General features: G+C 33.9%; 1 protein-coding gene across 1 annotated transcript; it reads left to right on the top strand.

Annotated features, from left to right (window-relative positions):
* The first annotated feature begins 2,866 nt into the window (after nucleotides 1–2,866).
* Nucleotides 2,867–14,082, top strand: LOC144194509 (CD151 antigen-like). The gene is made up of 8 exons (XM_077713624.1): nucleotides 2,867–3,025; nucleotides 4,721–4,805; nucleotides 6,370–6,561; nucleotides 8,972–9,046; nucleotides 11,905–12,009; nucleotides 12,417–12,575; nucleotides 12,696–12,782; nucleotides 12,894–14,082. The coding sequence occupies exons 2-8, from the start codon at nucleotides 4,722–4,724 to the stop codon at nucleotides 12,951–12,953; spliced, it is 762 nt and encodes a 253-aa protein (XP_077569750.1). The 5' UTR covers nucleotides 2,867–3,025; nucleotide 4,721; the 3' UTR covers nucleotides 12,954–14,082.
* The last annotated feature ends 222 nt before the right edge of the window (nucleotides 14,083–14,304 follow it).

Raw genomic sequence — 14,304 nt, 5'->3', positions numbered from 1 at the left:
ACAGGTGTGCAGGAGATTAGAGCTCCTCTTCAACACAGACCAACAACCTAGAAACAAAATAGTGACTAATACATAGAGATTAGCAGCACTCTTTTCCTTAAACAATTGGATGAAAAAGTTTTTTTGGAGGGAAGAATAGCCTTGTAATGCGGAACGTTTTTGTTAAAGCAATTTAATGTGACAACATCAAATCAAATTATTTTGTTTTAAAAATAATCTCAACATACTATTCCACAAATAAGGGCAATTGTGTGTCCTAGTATTGTTCTATAAATTGTGTGTATGTATATATATATATATATATATATATATATATATATATATATATATATATATATATATATATATATATATATATATATATATATATATATATATATATATATATATATATATATATATATATATATATATATATATATATATATATATATATATATAAATATAAATGAATAAACAGAGTATATGTATAGATATAGTATACAAATAACAGTTTATAGAACAAAAGGAATTTAGTAATACTTTCCCACTGAACCTTCATTTAAAAGTCCCTCACATCTTGCCATTATTCAGTTTATATCCTATATGTCATCACACACCACCTGTCTTCTACATATATGTGGCAACACAAATACAAACGTGTCTGTTAGTATGCACCACTGCTCAAAACAAAGTGCATTGTAATTGCAAAGAACAGATGGGTGGCTTTAGTTGCTATATAATTCATTTATTTTTTTATTCCCTTTTGGATTGACTTTGAACAACATAACAAAATAACAATGTTATCAATTAAATGTTAACTATGTTCATTAGGAAAGTATTTTATGGTGAATTGTTTGTTTTTGTGATTGTTTTACTTTGATGGAGGAGGTACGTATTGCATTTATAACGCACAATGTCAATCAAAAACGTATATTCAAGGCAGCTAACAATAATAATGTTGGTCACCAAAGTTTTTGAAATAGAGTTAAATTGTTATATTTTTAATTTGCAAAGGGCTGCCGGTTTAGAAAAAAAAAGGTTTGGTAATGTGCATTTTCCTGAATAACCTTCAGTTCGCAAAATTTTGCTAAGATTTATTCATCTCATATGGGAGTAGTTTCCCTTAATTTTCAATTATATGGGTGAATAATAATCAAATGTGTTTCAAACTCACCCTATTTTTTTCAGTTGTGCACCAGAAAGAATAACAATCATTTAATCACACAGGAATATAATTTTATATAACACTGTCGAAACTTTATTTCTATAAATATAAGCAGATTTTCACTATTGTAGAGAATCCCATTTAAAATAGCACAAGGAAATTAAAATCTCTTCCATCAGTGTACTATTTAGTTATTTTGTAGACAAATTGCACACCAATTCATTGATTAACTAGAAAATGTTATTTTTTTTGGAGAAATTGCATAGGGATGCTAGGTTCTTGTAGATTTTTTGTCATTTCCAGTTTATTTTGAGGCATTTCAAGGCCTTGTTAACTCATTGCCTACCATTTATGGAGTTAGATAACTAATCCATTGTGACAAGGATAGGACGAATAAATGTATGTTCATCTTCCTTCTCTTAGTTAGAATGGATCGAATGTCATGAGCACCGTCAAGCCCCCACAGTTTAAATGAAACAATTGTCTATGAGTGTCATGGCTTGCATTTTTGCTCACATCCTTGTTAATTTTGAGACTTCCTGCACATTTTCAGGTAGTCTGGGGTCATTCCTAAACTGGAGGTTCTGGGACATACTGGGTGACTCACTCCCTGTTGGTTTTAAAGCAGAAAATCCCAAGAATTTTGGGCCTTTTTTGTTATCTTCTTCTTAATACCTGGTCATTTGCACCATTGAAAGAATATCAAACGTTTTTGTTCAAATGATAAGAAAGGGTTAATTGTGTCCTTGGGAATGCATCACAAACTCACAAACTGGAGATTTTTTTTCCTCCAAATGCTTCATGGTACTGTTGCCACCTAGTGGCAAAAAAGGTACACCACATACAATTCAACAATCATGTCAACAAGACAAAAAACTACAATGTTAAACTGTGAGAGTGAAAGAGACACACTTTACATCAGTAGCAGCATAAAGAATCTGTCAAATTATTTTGAAAAAAAAAAAAAAAAAAAAAAATATATATATATATATATATATATATATATATATATATATATATATATATATATATATATATATATATATATATATATATATATATATATATATATATATATATATATATATATATATATATATATATATATATATATATATATATATATATATATATATATATATATATATATATATATATATATATATATATATATATATATATATATATATATATATATATATATATATATATATATATATATATATATATATATATATATATATATATATATATATATATATATATATATATGAATGATGAATTCGAGTGTTTGCAGAGAGAATAAGACTTAGAGAAACATGAAATGAGGCAAAATGCAATTAGAAGAAGAGCCCCATTCATTTTGGCTGGGAGCCGCATGTGGCTCGAGAGCCGGGTGTTTGCCATACCTGCACAAGTGGCTTTGATGTAATAATGATAACCGACTGCTGCTAAAATCAGAATTCTGTATCCTATATATACATATGTATTTATTTATTACTAGAAAATCCATCACATGTTGCAAGAAAAGCACAAAAACACAACAAAACCAGCGAGGTATTTTATTTAATTTTTTACATTTTAATTTTACAACAAAAATAACAATCAAATAATTGCAATCCATCTTTTAGGGGTTTGTGTTTATTTGGTATTTTGGTATTTGGAGATTTAAATTAGCCCCGGGATAGGAAAATAAAAATGACGCAGTATCCCGGAAGAGATCCTGGGGTGGAGTTTATGTGGTCGCGACGGGAAAATAGTTAACCTTCATTCGAGATTTTTGGGAAGTAAAGTAGAAAAAGGCAATAGAAGACTTTAAAAAATATAGGGTATAAAAGAGGATTCACGTTTTTCTCAAGACTTTCTCACAGATCACAGGTAAATCACCGGGCATGTCCTCACAGACACGGGCTACTCGATTCCTTACATTTCTCCATCTTTTCAACCTGTAGTATTTACACGCAAAATGTCTATATACACGTTTTGACACATTCATATTTGGCTGCACGATATAAATGATTTTACAATATCTACTTGCTATTTCGGCGTAAATTTTGGATTCTTGGATTAGCGTTAGATTAGAGATGCACTCTTATTAGCATTTTAGCTGAATTTTCTGATACACTATGTTTTGGGTTACTTGCATACCCAATTTTGGTCAGTGCACAATGTGGTTTCCAATAGTAAAGAGGAAATCATTCAAAAGACAGTATTTCATAAAAATAAAAATGCAATAAGTAATATAATAAATACAATTAATTATTAAGATTTGAATTTGTAAAATATTTGTAACAAAATGTAAAATTGGAAAAAAAAAATAAAGATTTTTGATAAAATGAATGTGATCCATGTCTATGTTGCTTTGGAGAATTTTAGTTATATATGTTTTTGTTTGTAAATATTTTGTGGCCTCACATAGTTTTGGATTGCATCATTTCATCACTTCCGGACCTATATTTTCCTTTTTTCTTTTCTTTTTGCTGACAACAAAAAGTATATTGTCTGGCTTGGGCTGAGATTTAATAAGTGTAAGCAATTATATATTTAAAAAAAAAAATAGAATTCCACTTAAGTGACCACATTCTATGAAATGTTTGATTGGTATAATATTATTATATAAGATTTTTTTTAAACAAAATGTAGCATTATTATGTTTGTAAAGTTTATTAAATTGACTTTTTTTGCAGTATGCCTCTTGTTATATATCATGAACTTGTTGTCAAAAACATGAAAAGGATGGAGAAGAAATGATCTCAATTGTTTCTACTTATGTTACAAGTGTGTGAACTGATAAATAAACGTATCCATTAGGAACGATGCAGGGTTTTGAAGGAATGTCGTTGGATTATCGTCAATAATTGACTTCTTGTTTTGCATAGTCACTTTAATAAAAAAGACAAACATGTTTTCTTCCCATTACTTCACTTAAATATTTGTTTAAATTGTGATACAGCAGCAGTTTTCAGCATTTCTAATCTAAATCCTATGCTTTGTTTTTTAATTTTATTTCACTATGCTGGCATTGACTTCAAACAAACACACTTGGCTTTCTTTACTCAGCTGTATCTTCTTTGAAACTAAATAACAGTGGAAAACCCCCATTAGATTTTGCTTGCATTTCATTTCCAAGCACATACTAAGAGTGTCGACCATTCTCCAGCAGAGTGGCAACAAATTGACGAACGTGCTCTCTCTCTGAATTGAGCAAACCAAATTTGCAAAGAGAAGGAGGGGGAAAAAGTCAATAGGCAACAGCCAGAGCAGGGCTAGTCTGATCTTGAGTAACAAATCAGCAAATACAAGGTGGAGTTAGGCCATCATGAATTCTCCAGACATTACCCTGAGTCAGTATTGAAAGACTATTCAGACTAATACACAAGAGTGCCAAACCATTTGCCCTGTTTAAATTATTCTACACTTTGATTTCTGAGTGATGTATGCAACCACATAGTAAAGCTTTTACAATAGTGAACATTTTCTCCCGGTTTCGAGGTTCGCTATATTCAAAGAACAAAGCACATGTGCACAAATTTGACATTTATTGTAATATATATATATTTTTGTATTGTTCAGAATGGGTTTACAAGAAGAGAAGAAAGAAACATGTGGCACCATCTGCCTGAAATACCTACTGATCACATTCAACTTTCTCTTTTGGGTAAGTTTCCGTGCAATTATTTCAGCTCGGCATAATTGTCGTCTTCAAATTCAAACAATGAAAACATTTGATTTCGCCCTTTTTTTTATTATACTGCCAGTAATCATATGCAGTAAAGCAACAACATTTTAAAGAGTGCAAACTAACACTTATACTGTTTTGAAAGCTTTCAAACTTGTTATTTATTAAACTATTTTTTTAATTGTGCCATCTGTATTTCTGTCTGTCCATCTGTGCTTCTTCTGTTCATCCGTTTGACTAACAGCTGTCGGGGTGTCAATTCGCCTGGGATTGGCTAAAATGATTCATTGATTGTGGTTCAAAATGTCAGTACACTTTGTAAACAAAGCCTTTTTGGTAGGCTTTTGGTGAATGTTGAAAAAGTACTAATTGTTAATAATACCAATATTGTAGATTAATTTCAGTAAGTGCTTTTTGTTTAAAATGATAATATTTTCTAATTAATTTCCAAAATATATATATTTATTTATATATTTATACCGTATTTCCACACTTTGGGTGCAAAGAACATGCCTTTGTTCATACAACAAATAATATATCTATTTATACTGTACTTGTTTCCTCTGAGACAAACCGATACTCGAGTTACTACTTGTCATAGCCAGTTGGGGTCGCTGGACACTTTATTTTGAGGCCCTAGACCAGATTAGGCATTAGTGCATAGATATCATTTGAACACAGAGACACCTCAATCACCTAATGTGGCTTTTATTGTAAAGACCGATACACATATTCCTTCTTTATTGTTGGTCTATAGTTCTTATTGCAAGTTGTTGGCGACCAGTCAGAGGTTTCCCATTCTCTCTCACATATAGTGAGCTCTGGGATAGGTTACAGCTCAGCTGTGACCCGTGACTGTGTAAAATTGTGCCTATTGATTCATCATTTACTCTGTGAAATAAGATTTTATTTTGTCTAATGGATTACCCCCTATTAAAATACCTAATTCAAAACTCCTCAGATGAATGTTCCATCAGAATATATCAACATATGGTAAACAGTATTGTTCTTTTCATTATAAATTTACATAACGGTTTACATTTAAAAAGAAAAATCTTATTCAACTTAACACTTTAATGTACAAGGATTTCTACTTTTAAAACACAGACTCAGGAGATGGCAAAAGATTTGACCAATGTGTCCCACATCTCAGACGATATTTAAACTGTTTTGATACACTGAATATTTGCATAATGATCATCATATGTATTTATGGGTAAACATTATGTTCAAAAATAGCTCAGACCATGACTGTTGCATAGTAACAGATAACTATATATTTTGGTTAATTGTTTTCTTCCACCCTGTTTTGTCAGTAATTCCTTGATGTCATATTATAAAAGTCAATTGTCTACTTTCTAATGGTGGGAATATATTTGTGTGGAAGCTCACATTAGCTGTCACTCAGAGTGACAGGGACAGTTTATCACCTGAATTACAGCATTTCCTCAGCATAAGATGCTTGTTTAGATTCATTTGTTGACTGTCAGTAGCGTCGGGCACCTCCTCCTCTCGAGATCTGACTCATGTGTGCCTCTCTCAGCTTGCTGGGGGCGTTGTGATGGCTGTGGGTGTTTGGACTTTGGTTGAAAAGAGCGACTACATCAGCCTTCTCCCCTCGATGACATATGCTGCTTCTGCCTACATACTGGTCCTAGCTGGAGCCATTGTCATGGTAACAGGCGTTCTGGGATGCTGTGCCACCTTCAAGGAACAGAGGAGTCTACTGCGAGTGGTAAGAGACTGTGTCAGACATTACACATTGTGCAATAGTATTGAACATCAATACCACAAGACCAACACGGTATCAACTCTTAAATGGAATAGAATGGAAAAAGCATTTCAATTATTAATAATATCCAATTCATCTGATAGGTTTTGTTGTCTATGTTTTCAGGGTTCTGGATTATGGTAACTTTGATGTTGCCTTAAAAATCTACATTTTAAGCCACATGAGTTTATGGGCCTGTTATCAGTGACACAATTTAATATCTCAGGGCAATTATATGCTGTGTATCAGCTCTCCCAGCTATCCTGGGAAAGCATTTTTTTCAAGATTCGAGGTACTTGAATGGAAGAAATTTAGGAAAATACAGTAGCCTGCAAATGTTTGAGTACTCTGTCTATTCCCAAATTTAGTTTCGGACACTAAAAGGTTAAAAATCCTAAACGTCAACTACATGAACACTGTACACACATCTTAAAATGTATGGGTTATTTTTTTAAAATATGCACAGATTGCATACATGCTCTGACATAGTGCTTTTGACTTATTTCATATACATACATATATATATATTTATATTTATATATTTTAGAACAAGCCCAAACAAACTGAGAATCCATGCTTTGCAACAGTTGTCAAATGGAATTTGGAATGTGGAGAAAACAATGCTAACATGACTTTGTTACATAAATTGTAAAATAAGTCCACTAAGGTTTTGCATTTTCAAATGCCCCATTCTTCCTGAAAAGCTAAGATTAGGCTGATGAATCACTTTGATAGAATGAACTTGTCCGCAAGGTGAGATGCTATCATGATTGTTAAAAAGGACAAACATCAGAGTGGAAAGAGCTGATTCATTGGGTTCCTGTGTTTGCCCTGAGTTCAAGCTGTCTTCTGAGAAGAACAAGAGCAGCAGTGATTGTTGATATACAGTTGTATTATCTAAATGTCACAGGTTTGAGTCCTTACAAGACAACTCGTTCTCTTTACTGCAAAGCTGTAACACTTTCAGCTTTAAACCATAAATTATTTTTTCCCAAAGAAGAAAGATTTGATTTATTCTTCTGACCCACAGGGCAGTAAACATTGTACACTCACCATCCAATGTTAAGTTTATGAGAAAATAATACTTCTGCGAAGCTCTGAGTCCGCGATAGCTGAAGCGCTAAGTAGCGAGGGAACACTGTAATATCGAAAAGCTTCATTTTGACACCCTTTGTTGGTAACCATCTGTCCGAGCTTTCCTCTCAGCGAGCTCAATAGCTCTCCTAGTCTAGGTGCTCTTTTTTTGGTCATATTGCCGAATATAAATTGAATTTCCTCTTGAGTGATTGTAATCTATACAATTGCTCCAAGCTGAAGACAATGTGAACGAGAGCTCAACTTTATAGCAGATGATTTATTGATGATAGGTTCCTCGGTTTACAGCCCATTTGCCGTGCACACTCATGAGTTTTTGATCGCTTATTTTTGAAGTGTGGGCACTCAGAAGAGTGTAACATATATTCTACTTCTATTTGTCTCAGAGACAAGTTAACATTGCGGCACTAATATAGGTGTGTGTGTGTGTGTGTGTGTGTGTGTGTGTGTGTGTGTGTGTGTGTGTGTGTGTGTGTGTGTGTGTGTGTGTGTGTGTGTGTGTGTGTGTGTGTGTGTGTGTGTGTGTGTGTGTGTGTGTGTGTGTGTGTGTGTGTGTGTGTGTGTGTGTGTGTGTGTGTGTGTGTGTGTGTGTGTGTGTGTGTGTGTGTGTGTGTGTGTGTGTGTGTGTGTGTGTGTGTGTGTGTGTGTGTGTGTGTGTGTGTGTGTGTGTGTGTGTGTGTGTGTGTGTGTGTGTGTGTGTGTGTGTGTGTGTGTGTGTGTGTGTGTGTGTGTGTGTGTGTGTGTGTGTGTGTGTGTGTGTGTGAATCACATTGTGCCTCTGAGTGACAGGAGTCTGAGGATGCACTCATTCAGTTGGCTATAAAGGGGAAAACATATCTCCAAGTTGCAAATCTCCCTCATTCACAAACCTGTTTGTTGTAAGAGGAAGTAGCAATAACCTGCTTGAGGGAAAAAAAGGGCGATAAAACCAAACAAATGTTGAAAAATATGGTGTGGTGTGGTAAAATCAGACGAAGATGGTAGAAAGTTGAAACATAGGCCTGTGAGTCATTTTGGCACTTATTAATCTGTAACTTTAAGATGCCGTCAGACGCCACTGCAGCCAACAACACTTTCTCTGTCACACTTACTCATCTTTGGGTTCATTTTTTGTACAGGTTCTACAGTATATTATCAATATGTTCCAATTTGGCAATCTTCTAGTTTTTGCATTCATATTTCAATGACTGACCGCAGTCCCCCTTTTTTTTCAAGAATCATCACCAAGCCTAAATAACAGTTGGCATAAAATGTGTTAATCTATTTTCTCTCTTTCCAGTATTTTGTCCTGCTGTTGTGTATATTCCTGTTGGAGATTCTTGCTGGTGTCCTGGCTTATATTTACTATCGACAGGTAAGGAAATACTGAAAAATATCAAACGACAATCTAAACATGGTGGCTTCATTTGGATTTTTTTTGGTTTTATTCAAATAGTCCCCACCATTTTTTTTAGAACATATCACTAAAAAATCGACTTTATGAAGCAATGCATTAAAATGAGCATTAAATTGCAGAGGGCAACCCAATTGCAGAAAGTAAATCCCAGCCTGTTCCAATATGTAAATAATTACAAACACATCAAACTGGAATTATTTACAGTAAAAACGAATAGAAACAAAGACAAATATCAAAAGAGAAAATTCTAGATGCTGAACAAACTGCTGCTGTGCTTATTTGCTGTATTAAATGTGGACTGTAACAAAAGCTGACAGCCCTCTTCAGCACAGTTTATCATGAAGCTCACTGCAGGTGTTTTTTCCTCATTCCATTCATATTGCATTAAGTTACACAATATTATTTCCCAACCTGGCAAATCTGAAGGTTTTAAAGGTTTTATGTGACTTTAATAGGGCACATTATAAATTCTGTTTATGAACGTCTCCATACAACCACTGACAGACATTTTTTTTCTTTCCTCAAGTCAAATGTCATCCATGAAAACAAGTAGTTAAACATCTCATGAAAAGCGTTTTTACAATCACTGACAGACTCAGTGAGGCTCATTTGGCGAGCTGTCGAGTGGCCTTCAATCATGTTAAACTTCCTTTTTTATTCTTTGATGTTTACGATTTGTTGGAAATAACAAGAGGATTTTATTGAAAAGGGGTGTTTTCCTTCAACAAAAGTAAAATAGCATGAATAAAACATTATATTATTTCCCATTAGCATTGCATCCATTGACTACCATGTTCTCTAAACCTGGGTCCCTTTTTGAATATTTATTATTCATAGTTCTGAATCGTTTCCTATTCAATTTGAAATAAGACATACTATTAGATGCTCCCTGGAAAACAGGCGTCTTTAAGCTTGACATTCTTCACTATGTTGTCAACAAACACGTTAATGTCTTTTTTAGTGCATCGTTGTCCTTCCTGCCGCTTTGCATAAACCACACATGCTTGTGCACAGGCAATGTTTTACTCACCACCACCATCCATCATTGTCATAACTTATACTGCAGTCATAGTACCTCTGTAAAGGAGAATGAAGCATTGTGGGTGGATGTGGGTTATATTTCTAGCTTTATTTCTCTTCTCTTTTACTTACGTTAGCTGTACTCAACATGTCATCCTAAAGAAGTGCAGTTTTTCCACGATTTGACTCATAGAGGGGAATAAAAACAAATGGAAATTACATTTAAACATGAATGCACATGTTATTGTGCCTTATTTGAAATTAAGATGCAAATGTTCACAATGTGAAACTAATCCTAGGAGGCCTGTATAAAGGATTCCTGGCTGTACAATGCTTCTCTAGTGAAGGTATTTGTTTTTTTGCAATACACAACATAGGACACCAGAGGCCAGCGCTTACTTTTGGAAAAAAAAAAAGCATTCAGACAAAAAATGCGACTGGCGTGGGTTTAAAGTTATTTGGGAGTATTTTGGAGACGCCAAATATGAAGCACTTTATGCCAAAGGTGTTCACTCTCTGGTTAGTTTCTCTACAAGAGGAGGAAGGAGTGTCAGACTGAATCAGAACTGATTATTTGTTGATATTGAATTTATTATTTTATTCAAATCAATTTCAATTGCACTTCAGTAAATGCCAAAATGAGAAAAAAAGATCAATCAAGGCAAAACAATCTAAAGACTGTGCATACTACATTAGACAGCATTTAACCCTTTATAAGGATAGTGACTATATTGGTCATTTAAAAAAAGCTATTATATATATGTTTTTTAAATGACTGATCATTATTATTTTTTCATATTTCTTATACCTATAAATAACTTTATTAAGTGTTACATTATAGGAACTCAAAACAAATACAAGGAGAAATGCACATTGGTTATGAATTCATGTAACACTTTATTTTTAAATTTTTTATTTAACTCACTGTATGTCATTGATTGCAATAGAAGTCCAATTAATTTAACTGACCATGTCATGACACAGCCTTTATTCGCTCCTCCTAATAGATTGGAATTCTAGTGCAGCCAGTAAGTTGACGGATTGCTGGATATGGGTTGAAAAAAAAATATGAATCATCATTTGTGGATGAAGGGTTAATTGCTGTTTTCAACTGACTTCCTCAAGTGTGAACAGGTGGCACAACATTGGCCCTTTCCTTTTCTTTTTTATCCCCCTTCCTCTCTAATATCACTCTGTCCTTTATATTTCCTCCCATCATTCATTCCCTTGATATATCTGTCGTGCTGTGATTTACAGTGGTTTCCCCACTGGCTTGTTGCCATAGAAACTGAGCCCCTTTAGACCTCCACTACAACGCCACAGAGCGTTCTAGATAACACACACACACATATATTTATATATAGATATCTATATGCGTGTGTGTATGTATATATATATATAGATATATATATGCGTGTGTGTATGTATGTATGTATGTATATATATATATATATATATATATATATATATATATATATATATATATATATATATATATATATATATATATATATATATATATATATATATATATATATATATATATATATATATATATATATATATATATATATATATATATATATATATATATATATATATATATATATATATATATATACTTGTGTGTGTATATGTATTTATATATATATGTATGTGTATGTATGTATATGAATATGTATATCTGGAAAAATTAAAAGTTGCAACTCATTTGTTACTGTCTGCCTTGCATGGCTGAGATGAATTATGTGGCTGCATTGCGAGTTGCATCTGCATTTGTCTGTGTCTGTGGCCAGTTAAATGAGGAGCTGAAGGAGAACCTGAGGGAGACCATGATCCAGAAGTATGAACAGAAGACTCACGAGCACGTTACCAGTGCTGTGGATAAGCTGCAACAGGAGGTAAATGTGACCCAACTCCGGCACAAACCTTAAAATAAATCTAAACTAAACTTGTGAGATAAAGTAGCATGTTTTGGTATTGGATTTACAATACTTTTTTTGTGGATCAATTTGCCATAAAAATGTCATGACTCCCAGAAATTTTCAGTAAAAACTGGCCAAAACATCAAATAAAGTAGATGAGAGATATGATAGATTGTTTTTGTATCTCATTAATCATGTACTTTCATGCCCTTACACCTTGAAGCAAACTAGTAATATGTCAATTTGAGGTTTTGATCTCAGCGTTTCACTTTGAGGTGGTTTATTGGACATCATTTTCGATCTATGGCCATCAGAAGTCTGCCGCCAAATCATTTTCGCACTTAATGTACGATTATGTATTCTGTGTCTGTCCCCTCCATCAGTTCAAGTGCTGTGGGAGCAACAATTCATCCGACTGGGAGGAGAGTGTCTGGATCCGTTCCGACGATGGAAATGGTAGGGTGGTGCCTGACAGCTGCTGTAAGACTCCGTCTGAAAAGTGTGGACGTGGGGGGCACCCTTCCAACATCTACAAGGTTGAGGTATGTCCGTGCCAGGTTCTGTTGGGCCCTGTAACTATTCATCTAAATTCTAAACATAATATCTGTTTGCACTAGTGCATTAGTGCTTGCAAGCATAAGGATTTGAGTTCTTCCATTTAGGGGGGCTGTATATCAAAACTGGAGAAATTCATTCAGGACCACCTGAAAATCATTGGTGCAGTGGGCATTGGGATTGCCTGTGTACAGGTAAGATTAATCACGCTTTACTCAACACTCTTTGTAACTTTAACATTAATTTACATGCGTAAATTAACAAATTTAGTAATTCTTCTTTTGCCATCGCTGTTGAATATGCAGATCATAGGGATGGTGTTCACATGCTGCCTATACCGACGTCTCAAATCAGAGCCATACTAATGAAGAAGAAAAAAAGATGGAGAATGTCACTTTTCTCATTCATCACTTATTCTCCCGTGGAGGGATTAAAGGACACATCTGAGTTTTTATCATGGTAAGATGGGGGGGAATCGCATACTGTAATTAGGCATTAGAATTAGAGTCATAATTATACTTCAGCACTGATGGGGGGGGGAAGCTAGATTTGATCAACTGAAATATTAGTTGTGCATATTTAATTTAGAGAGGGATACCCTTGGTGGGAATTTAAGTTACAATCTATTTTTTTTCTGTTTTATAATGTTCCTGTACTGGCTATATTTGAACTTCCCTTCCCCAACACACCAGCTACTGGTTTTAACAAAGCCACTCCACCTGCTGCACTGTCTTGTTTTCATGTTAACTAAACACTCACATATTTTAAACACTATTGTTTTCATGTTAACTAAACACTCGCATATTTTAAACTTGGTGGCCTTGTAAATTCTCATCTCTAATATGCACCATTGTTTTTATATTTTGTAAATGCCTATTTTCTGTAGCACTCGGGTTTTTGACCTTTGAGCAATTGCTGCAGCTGAGGCTTTATTGCCGAATTTATCTTCAAATTGTGATGTGCCACTGTTAGATCGGGCTCTTATCCCCCAGTGTGTTGGCAAGGACACTTTCATTTACCAGACTGACACTACAATGGCTACACTTTTCTCACCAGCATAACTGCACCATCACTGTATTAACACAATAGTGCCAGAATTTTTTTTTAAACAATTTCAGTTTAGAATGTAGAAGGCTGATGTAATATAATGTGTAATGCCTCTCCTGCCTTTTGCTGAAGGGAAACTTCCTGATTTTATATTTTAATGTATTTTTTATTGTTCCACTGATGCCAAAAATAGACAATGACTGACCTCTCTGTGCATCTACTGTATCTTCACCAAATGCTATTTCAAACCAGATTAATTCTTATTGAATGTTTTAAATTCAGGTTTTCTACATCAGTATGTCTCTTCTAATCAATATTTGTCAACACACTAATCAGGATCTACTGTTGACATTATTTTGCATCAATAATCTCCAAACATTCCTACATTGATCACAAATGTCCTCTGTCTTAGCCACATTCAGTTTAAATAAATATCCCTCAAAATTACATGATTTCTTTCTCCCGTTTTTCCCTTTCTTTTTGATTTAAAATAAGAAAATAGCAGACCTAACCCTGGACAAAAGAATCAATACTACCTGAGGGAGCATGAAACAGTGTAGTGTCCTTCAGCAACTCAGGACATCCCTTAACTAAACACACCAAAATGTCTTTAGATCTGCCTGTCTGTAAGCAGTGGACCCTACATGATTGGCACAGGCTTAAGGATAC

This window comes from Stigmatopora nigra, chromosome 3 (assembly GCF_051989575.1).
Source record: "Stigmatopora nigra isolate UIUO_SnigA chromosome 3, RoL_Snig_1.1, whole genome shotgun sequence".
Taxonomy (NCBI): Eukaryota; Metazoa; Chordata; class Actinopteri; order Syngnathiformes; family Syngnathidae; genus Stigmatopora; species Stigmatopora nigra.
This window is presented reverse-complemented; position numbering and strand designations above follow the sequence as displayed.